Below are 21,224 nucleotides of genomic sequence, written 5' to 3' on the forward strand. Positions count from 1 at the left end.
CCCACGGCGGGGCCGGAACGGTTCTACGCGGCCTCGTTTCCCGTCCCCCCTCCCCGGGCCGGGACGAAGTGAGGGACCAAGATGGCGGCGCCCAGCGCCGGGGCGGCCGTGGGGGGCCGGGGGAGGCCGCCAGCCGTCACCCCCCAGCAGATCCGCGACCTTATCGACGGTGGCATCGCCCCGGAGGGCGCCGGCTCCGATGGGTGAGGGGGAGCGGTGGGGCCTCGCTGGCACCGGGCCTGAGGGGGGCAGGGGGGCGGCCCGGCCGTGTGGCCTCGGCGGGAGGGGGGTTGGGGAGGCCTCGACGTTATTGGGGGGGGGGGGGGCGCTGGGAGATGCTGAGGGGTCCTGTGAGACGGCAGGAGTCGTTGGGGGAAGGGGTGCGGGAGAGCACTGGAAGGTAGTGGGAGTTATAATGAGGGGAGGGGTACTGGGAAAAGAGGGTGCTGGGGTGTCCTGGGAGGGACTGGGAAGCACGGGGGGAGGCGCTGGGAAGTGAGGGGCGCTGGGAGACGGTACTGGTGAGACTGAGGAGCAGTGGGAGACGGTACTGGTGGGACTGAGGAGCAGTGGGAGGGACTAGGAAGCACTGTGAGGTCGTACTGGTGGCATTGGGAGTACTGGAGGAACTAAGAGGCACGGGGAGGCAGTAGCGGAAACAGAGATACTGGAACACTGGGAGGCAGTAGTGGGCAGCGGGAGGCACTGGTGTGCACTGGGAGGCACTGGGAAGGCAGGGGCAGGGAAGTGACCTGTGGCGTTCAGGTGTCCCCGCGGTCTGAGTGAGCTGAACTGGCCACGTACCAGGCCTCTGACCCAAAAAGTGTGGGGTCACCCCCTGAGGGGCCACTGAGAGTTACTGGGAGGCACTGGAGGATCTGGGAGGTGCGGGGGGGGGGGGTGGGGGGGTGGGGGGTGGATGGCTGAGCTTTGGGGGTATCCTACTAAAGCTGAGCAGCTGTGGTCACCCTCAGAGTCACAGTTCAATCATCCCTGAATTTTGGCCCGTGGAGGGGTGTTGGGGGGCAGCCAAAGGGCAGTGCTTGCCACAGGGCTAGTGTTTCGGCCCCAGGGGCCCACGTTCTGGCTGTGGATGCTGGTGTCGGGGGCTGGGGGGTGTCCCCAACTTCAGCAACGTGCCCCAGTCATCGATCTGCCTTCTTCAGGCTCAGAGAACAAGTTCCTGTCTCCTCCTTGTCACGTCAAATCCCCGTCTGCCGCTGCTATCAGTTGTGAAATGTTTACTGAGCAGCTTGGCTTGTTGTATTATTGTTTTATTAATTGGCTTATTAGTAAAGTAACTAAAGGTTGGGACTTGGGGGCTGTGGAGAAGGGGTTGATGTAGGGATAAGTGTGAAGGAGGGGAGGATAGGAAGTGGTCTGTGTGTTTTTTATTAATGAAATCTCTCTGGGATGCTTCGCTGGCTGACGCGTGGCTGCTCCTTTTAGGAAGGACACGTTGGACTGGTCGGAATCGGCTAATGGATCTTCTCCAATGGATGCTCTCTCCTTGGAGTCCGCCAGCAAGGAAGCCTATTTCAGCAGAGTAGAAACCTTCACCATATCCTTTCTGACGCTGAGCTTCCAGCTGTCCCCCACCCTGTTTCGCTGTCCCCCTCTCCCTGGCTTCCCCGCGGGCTCTATCTTTTCAGAAGCTTTTCTTCTTTGGCCAAATAAACCCTGACCAAAGCTTTGCCTGGTCAATTTATTGGGTTTTATCCTTAACGTGAGCACCCGCTGAAGTGGGCGGGCAAACCCCACGAGCTCTCTCCCCTGGTTTGTGCCAAGTACGGCTGGACCAACGTGGAGTGCGACATGCTGAAGTGCTCCAGCTGCCAGGCCTTCCTCTGCGTGAGCCTGCAGCTCGCCTTCGACTTCAACAAGTGTACGTAAGCCGGTGCCTGGCAGGTACGGGGGGGTGGGCTGTAGGGTTTGGGGGTGTCTGTGCCTCATTAGGTGTGTCAAGAACTTCCCTGGTCTTGTCCTGGGAGGTGCTGGGTGGTGGGTTTTGAAAATAAAGTGCACGTTGAATAGATTTCCTTTTAGTTAAAGGTAAAACTTCCTGCTTCTGTCGTCAGGGGTGGGTTAGAATGGAATAGCTCCAGCTGGAAGGGATAGTCTAGTCCAACTGCTTGACCACTTCAGGGCTGACCAAACATTAAAGCATGTTATTAAGGGCGTTGTCCAAAGGCCTCTTGAGCACTGCCAGGCTTGGGGCACCCCCCGCCTCCCTGGGCAGCCTGTTCCAATGCGTGACCACCCCCTTGGGGAAGAAAAACTCCCGAATACAAGCCTGAACCTGCCCTGAGGGGGCTTTGAGCCGTTCCACGTCCTATCACAGGGGCCCAGGGAGAAGAGATCAGCTCCTCCCTCTGCGCTCCCCCTCCTGGGGAAGCTGTAGAGTGCAGCGGGGTCACCCCTTGTCCCCCTCTGTGAACCAGCCAAACGCAGACTCCTCGCAGGACGTGCCTTCTAGCCCTTTCACCAGCTTTGTTGCCCTCTGGACGCATTCTTCACCTTAATATCCTTTTTTTTTTCTTAAAATTCGGTTTCCTGACTCTTCAGTCTGCTGCCCTGATCCTCCACTAAACTTTTCTGACGTGAGCTGTTGGTCACCAAGTCAGTCCTTTCAGGGGGTCCCGTTCAATGTAGTTAATAATCTCCTCCCCTGCCCTCTTTAAACTACAGGACTACCAGCAGTGAACCTCCCCTTTCTGTTGCCCTTACTCAGCCCCCTGCCCTGTGAGGTGCAGGCAGGGAGCACCAGCAGCTCCCATCTCTCCCACCTTGGACCACGCTGGGCTGGGAGCGCGGCAGCGATGGGCTGTGCTTTGTCACCTGCCCAGCCCTTCCCTTCCCTTGCCCTGCAGCTCTCCTCTGCAGAAAGGTGTTGGTTACCCCACCCCGAATAAGTGTTCCTCTCTGCTTCTCGATTTTTTGGGATTGCAAGTCGCTTCTCTTGGTGTCTGGAAGGGGGCGGAGGGCGCAGCCCTGATGTCTGGCAGCTGCAGTGTGGGTCGTGGGGAGCTGGATGAGCGTTTCCTTTCGGGTCACTGAATACTGGCATCCGCTGTTTGGTCAGACTATCTCTTTTAAATAAACCTTGGCCTAATTATTCTGTTGGTAATCACACTGGATCGGGAAAATCTAAAATAATCGGAGGTTGGAAGAAGGGCTTCGAAAATATATTGAAGAAAAAGAAATGATTTGGCTCTGAAAGGTGTGAATAAGTCAAATTAAGTACCGAATCTTTTGGGGGGAAGCTTGATTTCCAGACGTGGCTGTGATTTGGCTCCTGCAGCCAGGGTGGAGGGGTCAGGGGAGTTAGCTGGGCTCTCGCAGCAGCCCAGGAGGGAAAACAGGCAAGAGCAGGCGGTTCCTCTGCCAGGGGTTGGTTTGAGCCGTGTCTCTGCTGCTCTGCCGTGCAGCAGGGCCGGCTGGGCCTGGGAAGGGGAGGAGATTTTGGCCGCAGGGCAGCGGAACCGCTGGTGTGGCGATAACCCCTGGAGCCAGCCTGCCTTCGCTGCTCTGTGGTTGCCTGCGGGGAGGCTGGAGGTGCAGCAGCTCCTTTTGGTGGGGAGATGAGCCCGAGGTTGAGAGCTTCAGGCTCTGCCACCTACAGCCTCAGGTGGCATCTGTCACCTGAGGTGAATGGGAGCCCTCCCAGCCCGGTGCCTTCCTCTCCTTGGGTTGGTTTTCCCAGCTTTTCCCCCGAGGAGCTGGCTCCGCAGGGGACTGGGAGGGAGCTTTGCCTTGCAGACAAGGAGCGCTGCGTGGAGCTGAAGAAGGCCTTGTGCACCGCTCACGAGAAGTTCTGCTTCTGGCCCGACAGCCCTTGCCCAGGTTGGTGTCTCCGAGCCCTAGTGCCCATCCAGGATCCCAATCCCCGGTGGAGAAGCTGAAATACGCAGTGGCAGAGCGATGCCTCTGAGCAGCCTCGGCAAATAAACAACTGAGCCGTGGCTGGAGCCTCAGATCTTGAGTCTCAGCCTCTGTGTGCCTCCAGGGCAGTTCAAATGCAGTTGGGGTTGGAACTGGGAGGATACAGGGGAGGCTGGGTGACATGGGATGCTCAAAGGGGGGTTAGATTTTTGTCCTCAGAGCTCCGCTGCGTGAGGGAGGGTGGTGGCGAAGGGAAGAGGCTGTGCTCAGCTTTGCTTTTAACAGCAAAGAGGCCGTTACTGGGTGACCTTGGCTGGACTCTGTTGTGCTGTGGGCTAAGTAAGGGGGTGAGAAGGCTGGTGGCCCAGCTCAGGCCTCCCGCCTTTGCTTTCCCCCAGATCGCTTTGCCGTGTTGCTGGTGGATGAGCCCAGAGCCCTTCTCCAGGACTTCCTGGACCGCTTCCAGAGCCTGTGTCAGCTGGAGCTGCAGCTGCCCTCCCTCAGACCAGAAGACATGAAAAACATGGTGAGTTCCCATCCCAACCAAAATCGGGTGCGTTTGAGTCCCCGGGGACGACGCCAGTCGCGCCTGCGCTGGGCAAACCCTGACCAAAACCGTTGTGAGATTGGATTTGGAGACTTCAGCTTGCGTGTGTGAATGGTCTGTCATCGCCTTGGCTTTCCCCTCAGACGCTCCCTGCCTGGTGGTTTCACCTGGTGTTTCTGGAGGTGTGTAAAAGGGGGTTTGGAAAGGCTCGCCTGCCACGCCAGCTGGCTCATGGCACCGCGGCGTTGCCGGTGGGAAGCGGGCTGTAGCGTCCAGTTCCCGCTCTGCACCTTTCCCGGCGGGCACGGTGCTCCCTGGGGCCCACCAGAAGGGATTTTGGGGTCCCACAGGCCGCTCCAGGAGATCTTCCTGGCAGCTCCCCCCCCCCCCCCCCCCCCCGTTCGTTACCACCAAGCCCTCCATGAGGCGCAGCAGCGCCGTGAGTCGCTCCTTTAGCCGGGATCCCGCAAGAAGGGAGACAATCCTTGCGTTAGGTGGGGTTGGGATTTTGGGGAGCCAGAGGCTGCCCCGCAGCAGAGGGGTGAGCAGAGGCCTGTGAAGGTGAGGGAGCCCAGTACAGGGGGCCTCTCGTGCGAAGAGGGAAGAGCAGGATCTACAGCCCAAGAGGCTGGAGCGCAGCCGCAGCCAGGAGCGAGCGTGAGGTTGCCTCTTTGTGTGAGCTGGCCGGGTCTTGCTCTGCTCCGGCCGAGTCTGGCTGGTTGGGCACTTGCTCGCCAGCAGACAGATGGCTCTGGGCAGTGAGAAGCTGTGGGGGAGCGGGGGAACTCTGCAGCCGGTCAGCGGAAACCGCAGAGGTGGCGCGCGGTTGCCACCGCGGGCTGGCTGAGCTGGGAAAGCCGGCAGAGCCCCCCCTGAGAAGAGACAGCACAAAACCGCCGGGTGTATCGCGTTCCCCCCACCCGCCTCCCCAGCTGGCTGCTGAGCAGCGGGGTCTGGAGCCCGCCAGAGCCTTCAGGGCCTCACTTTCCTCCCTGTGTCTTCAGCCGCGGCCCCAGAAGCCCTCGTGGTTTGGCTGAGCAGGGGCCAACACCCCCCCCCCCCTCCCCTGCTGCCCCTCCCTGGGTTCGGAGGGACGGAAAAGGGGCTGTGCTCGCCCTGAGGGGCAGAGCTGCCACCGGCTCTGCCGTCGCCACGCGCGCTCGGGGGAGCAAAGGGTGCTTGAACCGAGTCCACGCAGCGGGGTGAGGCCAACAGAGGCAAGGCAGGAGGAAGCCGCTGCCCTGTATGGCGCTTTAACCAGAGTAGAAGGGGGTTTGCTCGTGCACCCAGCCCTTTTGGGGAGTGAAAAAGGGATTTTTCTCCACGTGGGACGTGGTTTGTGAGTGGCAGCGGTGTGTTTTGTCAGACTGCCTCTGCCTGCCAGCTCTGTCACCTTTCTCTCTCCCCCAGTCCCTAACGGAGGAGAAGGTCAGTCTGCTCCTCCACCTGATCGGGGAGGAGCTAGAGCACAAAACGGAGGGAGAGAAACCGCTGAAGTTGGCCACGGAAATCCTGCCGGTGCACGTTCCTGCCTGCATCCTGGCGCTGTGTGGCTGGACTTGCAGGTGGGTGGTGGTTTAAGAGTGATACCGGTGTCTGCCACGCTTTGGGGTTGCTGGTGAAACCTCTCAGAGGCTGGAGGAATGCGTGTGTCCCTCCCGTGGAACGTTCAGCATCCCCTCTTTTCACTATTTTATTACTATCTCCAGCCATTAAAGCTGATGGACTTCCAGAACCCCCGGTGCAAAGCTACCTAATCTAAAATTGGTGTCTCCCTGAGACGAGAGTCTGAAACAACGGAGCTGTCAGTTGCCTGGCTCGTTGCTGCTTTAGCTGCTGAAGTCCATCCCTGAAACGTCACCCTCAGTAACGCTGTCCTTGCTCGTCAGGCCTGTGGGAAGGGAGGGAAGGTTTGTGACCTGAAGGTTTGCAGCTTCCCCAAGGGTGTGCTGCGAGCAGAGCAGCCGCGGGGTTTGTGCCTGAGGCAGCTTGGGGAAGCAATCTCTTACTGGAAAAAGGGGCTTAAGGTGGGGAAGAGCGGAGTTGCTGCTGTGGCTGGGCAGTTCAGGGCTGAGGATGGGGCCACTCTCCGCTGATGTGGCAGGACTGAGCGTGCTCCTGCCAAACCATAACCGAGCCAGTTCAAATCCACGCTGTAGATGGGTTTTAACGGACCCGTTTTACTTCTTAGGGCCTACAAACCCGGTAAGTCTGTACCTTCAGCCCAGGGCTTCTGATGGCTTGGTGGCTGCGACTGAGACTCTGCCAAATACCTGCCTCTGTTCTGAAAGCTGTGATTTTTTTTGGAGGGGGAAGGGGGCCCAGGCTCATCCCCGACCCCCCCCCCCCTTGTGACTTGGCTCTCTCCCCGCAGCGCCGCGTCCGGCTCCGTCCACCTCTCGGTGATCACCTGCTCCCGCTGCATGAGGAAGGTGGGACTGTGGGGCTTTCACCAGCTGGAGGCTGCGGGGCCGGAGCTGGACTCCTGCAGCCCTAGCAGCGCCCCGCTGGCGCCCGCCGAGCGCTGCCCGCTCGTGCCCACCTCTCCACGCAGGATGCTCACGCGGAGCCAAGACGTGCTCCCTCCGGGCTCCGAGCAGGTATGGCCCGGTGGCTTGGGTGCTACAGGGGCGCGCGGGGGACGAGGGGTGGAGGTTGGGTGCCGCCCGCTGCCTTTGCCCTTGAAAGAGGCTCATCTTGGTGGCGTGTCTCCAGCTGTAGGCCCCGTCCAACGGGAGCGGGTTGCTGCCGCCTTTGCCCTTGGCAGCTCCCTGTCCTCCCCTCCCTCAGCCCTCCTGGAGGAGGGCACAAAAAGGACCTTTCCGCTCGGCGTCCTGGAGCTTGTCTAACTCGAGGTGCTCTGAATCAGGAGCTGCCTTCGCTCCTGTCCCACTAGACACCCCTGAGATGCTGCTGATGTGCAGGGAAGGGGGCACAGCTCCTGCCAGGATGGCTGAGAAGGCTTTGATCTCTTGTTTGAGCTGGGCGGGGCCTCCCTGTCCCCTTCAGGAGGAGGACATGCTGGTGACCAGAGGAGCTCTCTTCATTCCTTGTTCTTTCCCCACTGGCAGCACGAGAAGAGCCCGTCCCCGGTCATCTCTCGCCCGCGGGGTTGGGACTCTCCCGTCCCCATGGACCGGTGTGACGTGGAGGTGGCCAGCCCTGCTCCGAGGAGCCGCCCCGTCACCCGCAGCATGGGGCAGGGGGAAAACGTGGAGGTGCCATCCAGTCCTCTCCGCAGAGCCAAGCGGGCACGGCTCTGCTCTTCCAGCAGCTCGGTGAGGGACCCCACGTGCCTGGGTGGGGAGGAGAGGGATCTGGGCAGGGGGCTCCTGATCCAGGGACCAGCGTGGTCCCTGTAGCCAGCTCAGGGCTGGTGTTTAGGCGCGGACAAGGTTTTATCGTGTCGTTGGAGTCTGTTTTAAACCACGCTGTTGCTGTCCTCCTTCACTGTCACCTCCTCCCCTCCCCCAGGACACTTCTTTGAGGAGCTTCTTTGACCCCAGCTCTCAGCATCGTGACTGGTGCCCTTGGGTCAACGCGGTGGAGGGAGGGGAAGCCCTGGAGGATACCACGACCCAGACGGAGAAGGAGCCCGCGAAGGCAGCGCCGGGCTGGCGAGTGGTGCTGAACACGCTCCTCGCCACCAGAAAGCGCGACAGAGTGCCTGAGACCGAGCCTGTGGTGAGCCTGTGGGAGCCCTGACCCCCCCCAAAACGCTGCTTGCCCCAGCTTTCCCGAGGGCTGAAAGCCTGTGGGTGGGATTTGGGGTGAATGGGCTTCGTCTGGGCTGAATGCAAAGCCAAGCTGGGTGGCGAGGACTAAGCGTGCGCCCGCAGAGCCTCAGCGTTCCCCCTCTGACGGTGCTGACAGCCTCTCAGCCGGGTCTCAGCCGTGACAGCGCTGCGTTGGGCGCGGATCTGCTCGAGGGCTACTATAAATAACAGCCTTTCCCGAGCAGCTCAGCGCTGCCCAAGATCCAGTTTCATTTCGTGGCCTGATAGAGAGCTCCCAGCCCTCTCTGCGGCCGCCCTGCAGCCACGAGCCCCCACGAACCGGTGGGTTTGTCGAGCCCGAGGAGCAGAGCTGAGGCCACAGCCCCCCTCCCCGAGCAGCTGTGGGGCAGCCAGTACCTGCTGCTGCCTCCCTGGCTTCCTCCTGCCAGCTGCCCCCCTCCTGCTTTGGGGCTGAGCTGCAGGGACTGGTGGAACAGTCAGCATTTGTCTTGGGGATTTCGTGTGAGGTGTGTCCCCGACAGGCTGGTCCCTTCTGGCTGGGATCAGGGAAAGCCCCAGCCAGTCCTGTGGGACCAGACGCAAGTCAGAGGCTTGAGACCCTCTGGTTGGAGTCCCGTCCTGCTTCTTGCTTGCAGTCACCTTGCTCTTCGCTGCTTTTTTGGTAAATAGGGCTGATGAAGAAGAGGAGCAAATGTCCTGGCAGATAATTAGGATGTTTCAGATGGGGTTTTTTTGCCGCTGTTTCCCCTCATGTGCTTTGTAGGCGGGTTGCAGGTCCCGTTGCAGTGCCTTAACCTCCGCTTGTTGCTTTGCTCCCCTCTCTCTCAGAGTCTCTCGGTGAAGTCCTGCAAGGTATTCCGCATTTTCCGGCAGTGGGAGAGCCTGAATTCCTCCTGAACCGGCCGCTGCCTCTGGGAACTGCTGCCTGGTTGGCGGCCCGGGGCATGGCGTTGGTCTGGCAGAGATCTGCTTCGCAGTTGCTCCCATGGCAGCTCCGTGCCCCCAAGGAGGGGATGCCGAGGAGGGTCCACGCCAAACGAAGCCCCCAGCAGCTGCTGGGACCCCCCCTGCTCCCCGACTGCCTTCATGGAAGCCCCCTGCCTTCCCAAATCGCTGCTGTAACCCTCGGCCCCGAGGGCTTCGACAGCCCCGTCTGGAGCCAGGACGTGCCGCAGGCGCGCGGGGCGAACGAGGAGACGTCGTCACCTCGTGAGGGTGACTCTCTTGTCCAGCCGTGACCTGCCACCAGCAGTGCAGGGAGGTGATGCCAGGTGGGAATAAACATTTCACTTTTTGGGGTTTTTTTGGGGTGTTTTTTTTTTTCCTTACTGCGAGTGTGACGCTTCTTCTCCGGGGTGGGATGAACTCTGGTCTTAACAAGTGGCTCCTCTATCCCTCGGGATGCTCGTCTTTGTGGGATCAGTGTCCAGCTGCCTCCCTCTGCTGTTTCCCGCTCTTCGTTTCGCTGTCTCCCCTGCCTGCTGCGGGCTCTTTGCCGTTGCCTCAGCCCCCGTAGGTGCAGAGATGCCCCTGGCCTTGTACTCCTGTGCCTGCCAGCGTCTACCCCAGCAATCAGCTGCCCAAAGGAGATTTAGTTGGGGGCCAACAGCCTCTCCGGGGTGATAAGTCACCGAGGCCGAGTGCAGGGGAGGCTGAGATGCAGCCAAAATTTGGGAAGAGGTGGGTTAGAGCTTCCCATGACTCAGGGCCACAAGGCTGGGTGCTGGGGAGGGACTGGTCTCTGTGGAAGGGGGAGAAAAAGCCAAGAAGGGAGACTCTAATCTTTTGTCTCCATCCTCGAGGATGTTGGGAAAGGGGCTTTGGGGGAGGGCTGAGACTCTGCAGACAACCCAGGCCCAGCTGGACCTCCTCATCCTCACCCCGGGTCTGCCACAGCCACACGGATGTGGATGAAGGCACAGGGACGTGTCATTCCCTGGGATTTTTTGGGAGCAAAGGAGCCCCCTTTGGAGGAGGAGCCCCTGCCTCAGTTTCCCCAGTCCCAACTCTGGGGTTTCTTCTGCGTCGCAGCTTGCCCCATCCCCTTCGGGGCATTTTCTGGCCACCCTGTGCCTTGGGTAGCCTTGAGAATCCCTGCTTTCCCTGAACCCCAAAACTTGTGGGTGCGCCTGCCCACCCCGGGTTGTCTTCTGAGAGACGCCCCTTGCCTGCCAGCTTTTTGGGTGGGTGCTGGCAGGAAGCCCCCGCTGGGGAGCAGCAGGGCATGGGCTTGAGTTTGGGTGAGTCACCTTCCTTTGTGAAGAGGGTCCAAATTGGGTGGCTCTAACGAGGAGCTGCTTCACCCCATGGCCGTGCTGGCCTGGGGTTTGGGGTGGAGATGGGGGTGTCACACCCCCCCCCCTCCACACACACTCTGGGTACCCCCAGCCCCAGAGGGGTGAGGATGGGCTGGGCTCTGCAGCAGGGCAGGGAGAAGCCCCTCCTTCAGGTGCCCAAACATCTACTCCCCACGTCTCCCCCGTTCCCTGTGGCTGCTGACACCCCACTTCCCTCCCCCCCCCCCCCAGCTCCGATTCCACTTTGCCCATCCCTGCCACGGTCCGGGAACCACCCCACCAACCGTGGGGTGCACCTGTGATGGGGAGGACAATGTCCCCATGCTGGGACGGACAAGGCCAGCCACCACCCGTGCCCATGCACGCCAATTTTCAGACCCGGGAGGGCTCAGAGGGTCCCCCAAACCCGCTGTGTACCCACACGTAGGGGTCTGGGTGCTGCAAGAGTGGTCTTAAGGCATCCCAAAAGGCTGTTATCATTGTCCCCATTACCCTCAAATTATTCCTGTTGCAAAACTGTAGTATTGCACAGGTGGAATACAAGGATTTAAAGAAATTGAGGGAAAATCCTGAGATTCTCCCTCCTGTTCTCCCAGTTGCCGGGAACCGGTCAGGGTGCATCGAGGCTGGGAAAATGGGGGACCCTCCTCCCAACCTCTCCCCCTGCCCTGCTCAAATATAACCCCATTCCTCTTTGTCTCCCCCAAATCCCCCAGCACAGCTCACCTGGGCTGTGGATCTGACCCCCCCCCCCCTCAGTGCGTTACCCCCTGCCCCAGCCCGACTCGGGGCTGGAGGGGCGCGTAGGGGCATTAAAGGGAGGAAATCACCCACCCGTGCGCCCACCCACCCACCCACTGGTGGGGTGAGGTTACCCCTTTGCTCGGACTTTTCGGGGTTCCTCAGCTGCGTCTCCTCCCTGCACGGGGAGGAAGCGTTGGGGCAAATTTTGGGGTGATGCTGGGGTCAGGAACGCAGGATATCCGCCCTGGCCGTGGGATTGCCACACCAGAGCCCCGCCGGCTTGAGAGACACCCATTAGCGGCATCGTCACGCACCCCGCTGTCACCTCCGGGGCGCTGGCGGGTGCCTCCCCTATCCGGTTGGGTAAACTGAGGCACCGGGAAATGCTTTGCTGGTGTCGCACCGAAAAGCCAGTGCGGTGACTCGTGCCGCGAGGCCTGGCCATCTGCCACGGTTTGTAATGCGGGGGGGGGGGGAGGGGGGGCGTTTGGCTCGAACGGTGGCTTTCCCCGGGTGACGCTGCCCACCCCACTCTGACGTCGTACCGGACGGCGACCCCTGCGCTGGGCCCCGGCGGGGTCTCGAACCGGCGGCCCCTCCAACACGCCCTCCCCCTCACTACACTACAACTCCCGGCGTGCCCTGCGGCGGGCGGAGGGGAGGAGGGGCCTGCGCGGCGTTCCCGGCGCAACCAATAGGAGCGTTGCGGGGCGGTGAGGTCACTGTGGGTGACGTCAGGGGTCCAGAGAGAGGCTCCGGCAGAGGCGACCGGAGCGGGGCTCGCGGCTGAGGGAGCGCGAGGCGGCGCGGGGGGGCCCCGTGCGGCGGCACCGGCACCGGCGGCGGCGGCGGCACCGGCACCACCACCACAGGGAGAGACCAGCGGCGGCGGCGACCGAGACAGCGACAGCGGCGAGGGGGGGTCCCAGCGGCTCGGAGCCCGGCGCCCCCCCGCTCCCCCCCCTCCCCCCCTTTTCTTCCCGGTGCCGGGCGTCCCCGGTCCGCGGCGGCGGCGGCGCTGACAGCCCGCCCGGAGCAGCGGGGGCGGCCGCGGCCAACATGTCCTCCCCCAGCCCGGGCAAGAGGCGGATGGACACCGACGTGGTCAAGCTGTATCCTTCCCGCACCCCTCCTAAACCCCCACCCCACCTCCTCCGCCGGCAGTCCCGGGGGGTGAGCCGGGCCTGCACCGGCGGGGCACCGGGAACCACCCCCCTCCGGTGTCGCTCCCCTCACCGCCCCCCCCCGGGCGGCGGCAGCGCCCCTTTCCGAGGCCAGGCCTAGGCCTCTCCTCAGACCTGGCCCTTGGACCTGCCCCCCCCCCCCCCCCCCTCCGCGGAGTGAGGGCCTCCCCTTACTGGGGGGGGGAGGGGGGGGGGAAGGCCTCACCCATCCCTTATTTTGGGGCGGGGGCTTCTCCCCCTCTGTGGCTTGACAGCCACCAGCTGGGGTGCCCTGAGGGTGTCCCCGCAGGTGTCTGTCGTGTCCCCCCCCCTTGGTGAAGGCCCCCCCCTAGACTGGGTGCCCTGCGCCCCCCTCTCCCTTTTCGTGCCCTGGCCTGCGGCCCAGCCGCCGGGGGAGGGTGAGGAAGGGGAGAGCAGCTCCAGCAGCCGCAGCCCAAAGAAAGGCTTTTGTGGTGTTTATTATTATTTACTCCCAGGTTTCAGCCTGCGGTTCACGAAGCTTCTGGTGCCGGCTTAGGGATTTAATTTTTGGGGGGAACGGCGGGGGGGGGGGGGGGGGGGCGCTCCGACGGGGCCTGGCTGGCAGCAGATGACGATGGGGGGGGTGAGAGGGTGGGCAAAGGGCTCTGGGGCCTGTAGCCCATCTTGCGAGAGGTCCCGTTTATGTAACGCTCCAGGTTGGGTTAAGCTTTATTATTTTTATTTCCCCCCCCCTGCTTCCTTCCTTCCGTGATCGATCTGTTTATATTTTTCCTCCTTATTTTTATTCTTGGCCCTTTACAGGGTGGCGAATCCTTTTTTTTTTTTTCCCCTTCTCTTGTCTGGAGTGTGGGTGGCGTTGGGGAAAAAAAAATATCGTTGGGAATTCGGTTCTAGGATTGTTTTATTAATAGTTTTTTTGTTTACAAGGTGGCGGCGAGGGGGTAGAAATGACGAGGGGGGCTGAAATGTTTTTCAGCTCTGCTGACCGAACGTGCCTGACCTCCCTCAGCAGGGCTCGGGGCTGGCGGCTCTAACTCGGTGGGGGCGAGGGGGGGGGGGGGGGGGGGGCGAGAAACGGGCCTGATTTAGTTTCTAGAGAGAGATAAACAAACTTACTTGGATTTTGTGGTGGGTTTTTTTGGGGTTTTTTTTTTTTTTTTGGAGGGGGGGAGGAGCGGCACCGCTCCTGTTTGCGGCGTGAGGGTGGCTTATCGAAGGAAACTTCTGTTTGACGTTCAGCCTGCGCGTTTCTCTCTACAAAGCTGCTCTTCGTGTATATATATATATATTTTTTTTTTTTTTTCTGCCCTGTTTTTTAAGCAAATAGGAAATGACTACCGATCGTGCTTGAATCGGAGCTATTTTTATCCGGGGGTTTAAAGTTACACACATGTCATGCTCTGCCGAACGCCGATTGCGATCGATGCTCAATCGCACCGGGAGAAGGGTTTGGGAATTCCAGCTGGGGGGGGGGGGGGGAAATAAAAATCTTTCTTAGGGATAGTCTGGAAAGAGGTTTGGGCCGGAGAGGGGCCGAGGCCCAACCTGATCTGCTGCTTCTTTCCCCTCCCCCCTCTCTTTTTTTTTTTTCTTTCTTTCTTTTTTTTTTTCCCTCCCCTTTTTGTTCGGTTTGTAGCCAGCATCTCCAGCATTTTAGGAGACAAAGAGCAGGTTTTTCTGAAGTGGCTTCGCTCGCTCTGTATTTCTCGCGGTGGCCGGGCCGTGGGGTGGTAGGTAGAAAGCCCCGAATATCTGGCATTCCTCCCAACGCTGGGTAGTTTCCGCTCTGCTTTCTTTCTCTCCCACCCCCCCTGACAAAAGAAACCCGAGGTTTTTCCAAAAGCAAAAGCTCTTGTTATTGTCGGCGCAACCTTCCCGGTGTTGCGAGGGGGTGAGGGTTAGAGCGGTCGGTCTCCTGCGGACAACAAACTTAGGAAGTTGGATGTGTCAGATGACTCTCCTCACCACTCCTCCCTCCCCAGCCTTTTTTTGTTTGTCTGCCCGACTCGCCTCGCCTGCCCCGGGGTGAGCGCAGCTCGCTAGGCCCAGGCTCCCGGGACGCTTCCCTTGGGGAAAATCTTCCTCTCTGGAAGCTGATCGAGAAACAAGGGTCTCGTTCCAGATGTGGGAGTGAGGAAGGTTTTGGTGGTGACCAAAGGAGAGAGAGAGAGGGCTCATCTGAAGGAATGTGCTTGAAGGCTGCTCCTCCCCGGGGCTCGAGGGTTTTGTTGTTGTGTAGGGTTTTCTCGTTGGGTTTATTTTATTTTTTTTTATTATTCCCCCTTTTTGCTGCCATTTTCATTACGGTTTCCCTTTTCAGCCCCTTTTCGTCTCTCCGATGGAGAAGAATGGCGTGGATTTATGGCCTGCCAAGGGGCTACCTTTTTGAGTAGGGAGGGGGTGATGGCCGGAGTGAATAACGCTGCTGCCTTCTCCTGCTCTGACAGGTTTAGGAGCCGAGTGGGGTCTTTTTATGATTCCTATTTTCAATCCTAACACGTCCGTGTCCTTTTGTGGATGCCTCTTTGTGAGCGGGGAAGGGGAGAGGTTGCTCGGCTCTCTGGGGCTGGAGGGAGGGCAGAGCTCGCTCGCTCGCTCTCTCTGCCTGCGCGTTAATGTGTCGAACTGATGTTTAATCATCGCCTGGACGATTATGTGCTGAAACTCTGAGTCACTCGTTGTTTCTCTCCCGATCGCAACCTTGGGCAAACGCCGGGGAAGGGCCTGCAGCGGGGAGCCCCGCTGCCTTCCTCCCCTCCTGGGGGGGCTGGGGGGGGGCTACTGCCTCCCCCCACGCTCGCTGAAGTTTCCTGGGTGACTTGTGTACCCACAGAGCGGGGGACACACACACACGCTGCCTGCACCCCACCTGCGAGCGTGGCTTTGCAGGAAGGCTCCGTACCCCCCCCCCCCAAAACGCCTCGGCGACCCAAGGAAGCGCAGGGGTATCCCACAGGGAATCGCTCAAGCTCAAGGCCAGGCTTCTCCAGGTAGCACCCCTCCAACTTGGGGGGGGGGGGGGAGTGTTGGAGGGTGCTAAAGTGGGGGATCCCACCCCCTGGTGGTTCCTTCCCCCCCCCAATCTTTGGGGCGAGCTGGCGGCCTTGGAGCCCCGTTTGCAGGCGAGAGGCCTCGGGCAGAGCGCGCAACTCTGCGGATTGGCTGCTCTGTTACTACCCGGAAACCAAGGCCGGGGCGGAGCGAGGCGGCAGCTGATGGGGTGCCCCAAGCCCTCGGGTTTACCCCCTCTTTTGGGGAGACGCACCCCAGCACCCCGCAGCTCCCACCCCCCTACCCCCCCCACCCCCCCCCACCCCGCGCCATTCGCCGCCGGCCGCGGCGATTCCAAGCCGGGGTTTATTGTTCTGTGCCGGGGAGCGAGGCAGGCGCTGCAGGGCGAGCTGTTGGCAGCCTCCCCCTCGGACGGGGAGTTTATTTTGCGCTGATTTATTTTCCTCCTTTTGTGGGGTAGATGCTCCTGGCTGGGTTGTAGTCCCCGAGCTCTATTTTTAAGCGTCGGAGCTGGAAAAAAAGGGAAGTGTCACCCTGTGGCGTGCATGAAAGGAATTACAAATAGCGCCCAGCTTCATTTGAATCTCCCCGTTCCGACCAGTTTAGAGCTGAACGTTGGTAACGTGCGTCGGAGCCGCCGGGGAGCGTAAGACACGGAGCGTTGCGCTGCCTTCTAATTTTAGGCTCATCCTGAGTCGAGGAGAATAAAAGGCACCAAGCTCCTTAGTTTGCCTGCGGAGTATTTTGTAATCGCCAAACTCCCCGTGTTTGCTCCGGTGAGATCGGCTGAGGTAAAGGGTAGGACACGGTTTACATTTGGGCTAAATTCCTTTTTATGTTCATTATAGGCTTACACCGCACTTATCATCCGACTTGAACACCTTCCAAGAGTCGCGTTGAGCAAGAGGAGGGGTCACGTGGCTTTGTTCTCTTTGGCCTGTCCCCAGGGGGAAGAGCATGTGCGCTGGAATGTCTTGTTTTGGTAGGGTTTGGTGGTGGTTTGGTGTTGTTTGTTTTGGTTTTTTTTTTTTGTGGTGCTTTGTTTGGTTTTTTTTTTAAAAGCATAGACATTTCTGGAAACTTTTACGGGTCGGAATGTAAATTTTAAAATGTCACGCTACGCTCCTTTCTGCTCTGCTTCTGGTGCTGTGTTTTAATGAGGTCTCCAGGGAGGAGGGGAATCGCGTGGTGGTACTTCAAAACACACAAAGATGCGGCGACGGCCCCGTTTTAGAACCGGGAGAGCCCCCCGCTTCCCCCGAAGCGGTCAGAAATGCCGGCCCGGGTGGTGGCTTGTAAACAAAATCCAGTTCAATCCGTGGTGCTACCTGCCTTCAGGAGAACTTGAACTCCACGGGTCGTTCTGCCAAAACCAAACCAACTGGAGGGGGGAAAAAAAAAAAATTAAAAAATCATCTTTGTGGCCTAAATGACGACTTTCAAGGGTGTCGTCTTGCTGCCTTTAGAGCTGAACGCGCCGTCTTTGCCGGCGGCTGGATTTCTTTTTACCCCCCCCCCCCCCCCGCTGAAAGGACGGGCTCTTGGCTGGGACTGGAAGTTCACTCTTCCATTGTTGCCTTGTCAGTTTGCTCGCGGAGGCTATTGAAGCTGGGGCTCGTCGGACGGACCTGAAAGCGCCGTGCACCTGCTTAATCGTTTAATTGCGATGGTCGTTGAGATGGAACCGTAGAATATGAATTTGGTTAAGACAGCTTGGAGCAGAGCGCTTGGGTCTAGCTTGACATCCCGGCCCTCTTTAAAATAAGAAAAATAAAGCCTTTGTGTTGCTCTGCATTTGGGTAATTTTAACTGTTTCTTCGTCTCAGAGTGGTGATTTTGGTATGCTGAACAGCGCCGCAGAGTCAGCTTTAGCATTACGCTTATGGTGCCCAGTTCTTGAGGCTAAACTGGCGTTAGATTACTCAGGGCTGGTTAAACCAATCGTGGAGGCTGCTGCTTTGGAGTTAGCCGTTTAAAAAACCCAAAAGCGCACGCGGGATTTCAGGGAAACGGTGTAAAATGGTGTCCCTGCTCTCCTTCTGGCTGCTGTGTCTGGAAGGGCGTGCTTGGTGTTTCTTCTGTCTGGCCTAGTGACGCTCTACTGTGATCTAGGCAGGCTTGCCTTTGTAGTAGGTGATTGTTTTTAAGTGTTATCATGACTTATCTTACAATCCCGGCAAGCTTTTGGAAACGCGTCTCGCGGAGCGCCCTCCCACATGTTCAGCATTGCTCGGCAGCGGCAGCCCGTAACGTTAGCTTGGAGCATGGCTGGGAATCTTGCAAACCCCGTTAAAGTCTTCGTATGTAGGATTAAGGAGAAGATGCCCCCTGATGAGGCTCTGCATTGTTTCATTTGCCAGGGAAATATTACATTTAATCGCCGTGTAAGTACAGCTTGTGTTTTGTCCTGGTTCTGGTTATCGCTGTGCGCTGGCATTAAAAGTCTGTTCTTTTTTTTATAAAAAAAAAAAACAAAAAACAATCTTAGAAGAGCTTTGAGGTCGCTGGACGCTTGCTTTGTTGCTACCTGGGCGGCAAGCAGGAGGAGGTGCTCCACGTTGTGCTGCTGCCTTCCTCTCCTGAGCTTGTGGAAAGCAGAGGTGTGCGCTTTCAGCGTGTTTTCTCACTTTGTTTTTAGAGCATTACTTAATTGCTCCTTCGAAGACGTGCTTAATTGCTGTCTTACCTTGTGCCTGCCTGTTGTACCTGGAGCAGGCCGAGCAGACTGTTCATCTGGAAGCAGAGGGAGTAAATCCTGCAGGGTGCCCAGTGCCGCCTCCGGAGGGTTTGGGCGCTCCTGGAGCTCGCACCTCACCACGGGATCGCTCTGGGAGAAGGCGGTGGCAGCGAGGGGGAGATGCTGGAGGCCGACGGGGGCTGCCCGAGGTGGTGCCCAGCCATCCTGCCCCCCCTCCCAAAGGGGCAGCTCACGGTGCAGGCGCTCGCTTCTTGGGAAGGATCCTGTTCTTGGAGCCCTGTGCCCTTCCCCGTCCTGTGCCCTTCCCCGTCCTGTGCCCTTCCCCGTCCTGTGCCCTTCCCCGTCCTGTGCCCTTCCCCGTCCTGTGCCCTTCCCCGTCCTGTGCCCTTCCCCGTCCTGTGCCCTTCCCCGTCCTGTGCCCTTCCCCGTCCTGTGCCCTTCCCCGTCCTGTGCCCTTCCCCGTCCTGTGCCCTTCCCCGTCCTGTGCCCTTCCCCGTCCTGTGCCCTTCCCCGTCCTGTGCCCTTCCCCGTCCTGTGCCCTTCCCCGTCCTGTGCCCTTCCCCGTCCTGTGCCCTTCCCCGTCCTGTGCCCTTCCCCGTCCTGTGCCCTTCCCCGTCCTGTGCCCTTCCCCGTCCTGTGCCCTTCCCCGTCCTGTGCCCTTCCCCGTCCTGTGCCCTTCCCCGTCCTGTGCCCTTCCCCGTCCTGTGCCCTTCCCCGTCCTGTGCCCTTCCCCGTCCTGTGCCCTTCCCCGTCCTGTGCCCTTCCCCGTCCTGTGCCCTTCCCCGTCCTGTGCCCTTCCCCGTCCTGTGCCCTGTTTCAAGTAAAAGCAAAGGAGCGCTTAAATCAAGAATCCTGATAGACTTTTCTCCTCGATTGTTTGCTTTTTTTCTTTTTCCCCCCTCCAAGCCAGGTAAAGCAGCAGGAGTCGGGCTGTTCGGAAGGGAAGGGTGCCTCTGAAACCGCCCCGGCGTGGAGCGATTGCTGGTTGCAGTGTAACTTAATGTTCTCGGCACCTGTTGGTACTTGGTGCCCTTCTTAAACCGTGATTTAATCGGAGTCATAACCAGGATAAACACATAACAAGTTGTTGTTAAGGCAGGAAAGTGCCCGCAGTTAAAGCGCCAGGCTCCCGTATGGAGCGGGTTCCCGGCCAAACAGCTCTTCGTTTTACTGTCTGCTTAAATGAGAGGTGATGCGATGCCGAGGGAGAGGTGTCTGAATCTTCTGCTTTGTTTTCCTGCTGTCCTGGGTGTTATTCTGGCAGCAAAAATGAGAGATTGCTGAATAACATCTATTTTTTTTTTTTTTTTTTAATATTGGATGTGAATGACATATGTGGGTGTGCGTATAGGAGTTCAGCGTTTCATTGTGTGTCTTATTGTGTGCATTCAGCTTCCCTTCCTTTCACTCCCTCCATTTCCCTGTGGATTTGGTCCGTGTATTTCTGGAATAATGAACGTAGAGCGTGGCTCTTTGTTTTTCTTCACCAAAATAGAGCTCGCGTGACTGAAGGATCAGGCGACCTTGCCACCTCGGCGTTCCACCGGGTCACGCAGCCCGTGGGCCGGTGCCGGTCGATTCTAGCAGGGGGCTTGCGGCCGAACCCGTTAGGAACCGCCCCACATGATGGATCTTCTCCTGCAGCCCAGGGAAACGGGCCGAGTTCGTTTTATTGCTGGCAGGACCGTGTGCTTCTCACTTATTTTATTTCCTCCCCCCCCCCCTACTAATGTTTTATTCCTTTTTTTTTTTTTCCCCATCTTGGGGTGTTCAGAATTGTTTGTTCCTTGACGCTGATACGCTTTGAACACCGGTCGGCCGCCGCAGAGCGGTACAAGCCCTCGCTCACTCATCGCTAGGGCGATCCCCGCGTGGTCTTTGCTCTTCCCTCTCCTGTCCCTGCTCGGTCCCTGTGGCTTTATGACCACTGCAGGCGATCTCCTCGTCTTCCATCTTCTTCCAGCTCATCAGCCTCTCTGATAATGATCTGTCTGAGGCTGAGGGTGGATTTAGTCTCTTGGAAAGAGGTGATTTCACTGGGCTTGTGTAGCCATTAAGGATTCTCTGCAAACTGGGGCTGGTACTGGATTTGGGACTAAGCTACTATTTTTATTTTAGTTTTTTTCTTGTTACCGTTGCAGCTTCCAAGAGCTGTCCTCTAGACTTAAATCATTGGACCTATTCCCTGGAGCAAATTGATTCAGCCTTCCAAGAGAAGCCAAATCACTCACAGTCCGTTTTCTTGGCATTAGGTGTTTCGAGGCAGGTAGAGGGCTGGATCTGCCTGTACCATTTTTAACCCGATCTGTGGTCGTCTGTTGACTCTTAATTCCTTTTAAACTGCGAATTCCAGAGCATGACTGTCTATTCTGTGTGATCCCCATACAGGGAAGCACAGGAGGTGGTGTAGACTTCCAGCTATTAGTGACTCGGTGGGAGGAAGGGATTTTTAGGATAGCCCCTTTTGATTGTTTTCGGGGGGTCAAATGCTGCTTTCCAGAAATGATTGCATTTCGCTGGTGCGCTCTTGCCTTGGACTAAACGCTAGAAGAAAGCAGCATGAAATATTTTCTTTGTGATTCTACAAATAGAGTGACTGGGTGGATTATTCTGAAGCGTTTTGCGCTGTCTGGATGTAGCTGGCTTTAATTTTTATGGGTTTTTTTGGTGATGCTCCCTGAAAAATGCACGTTTTAAATTTGTGTTAATGTTTTCATTAGGAAAACTCCGCATTTATGACGGTTGCTGCCCTTTAGGGAAGCTTAACCCTGGAGGCATTTATCATCCCCTGTGAAAGGTGGAGGTTAAAAGCTGACAGTTGATTGTTAGATAAATTTTGCATTATTCCCGAATTCCAGTGGGCTTTTCACCTGGCCTTGAGCGCTCTCTCCTGCGAGAGCGGTGGGGGGGGACTTGGCATGTAAATTATAGATGTGCAAATCCTTGCTGCCTTCCCGACTGCCTGGGTAGTCGCCGTGTAGCGGCTGATTGTTTCTACTCAGTCGTCTGTGGACCTTTTATAATGACGGTATTGGGACAGACTATATTCGAACGGAGGTGAACAAGAGGGGATGAGGTAGTGGGATGCATAATGAATGAATGGTATTGAGAGAGGATGAATAATGTCCAGTCTGCCGGCTC

At 58.4% G+C, this 21,224-nt stretch overlaps 2 protein-coding genes across 3 annotated transcripts in view; both read left to right on the plus strand.

Moving 5' to 3' along the window:
- The first annotated feature begins 81 nt into the window (after positions 1 to 81).
- ZC3HC1 (zinc finger C3HC-type containing 1) lies at positions 82 to 9,468 on the plus strand. Its single transcript, XM_086475179.1, has 10 exons — positions 82 to 203; positions 1,450 to 1,561; positions 1,735 to 1,885; positions 3,760 to 3,843; positions 4,281 to 4,408; positions 5,840 to 5,994; positions 6,804 to 7,029; positions 7,501 to 7,707; positions 7,904 to 8,113; positions 8,995 to 9,468. Exons 1-10 carry the CDS (start codon positions 82 to 84, stop codon positions 9,061 to 9,063), a joined length of 1,464 nt encoding a protein of 487 aa, XP_086331305.1. The 3' UTR covers positions 9,064 to 9,468.
- A 2,770-nt stretch (positions 9,469 to 12,238) lies between these two features.
- The window catches only part of UBE2H (ubiquitin conjugating enzyme E2 H), a 51,841-nt gene continuing 42,855 nt past the window's right edge, over positions 12,239 to 21,224 (plus strand). For both annotated transcript variants that reach the window (XM_086481175.1, XM_086481179.1), the window contains exon 1: positions 12,239 to 12,319. In XM_086481175.1, the coding sequence (XP_086337301.1) occupies positions 12,267 to 12,319 (53 nt within the window). In that variant the 5' untranslated portion in view covers positions 12,239 to 12,266. The remainder of the gene's footprint in view (positions 12,320 to 21,224) is intronic.

The sequence above is a fragment of the Leptosomus discolor genome, chromosome 1 (assembly GCF_034619465.1).
Source record: "Leptosomus discolor isolate bLepDis1 chromosome 1, bLepDis1.hap2, whole genome shotgun sequence".
NCBI classification, from domain to species: Eukaryota; Metazoa; Chordata; class Aves; order Leptosomiformes; family Leptosomidae; genus Leptosomus; species Leptosomus discolor.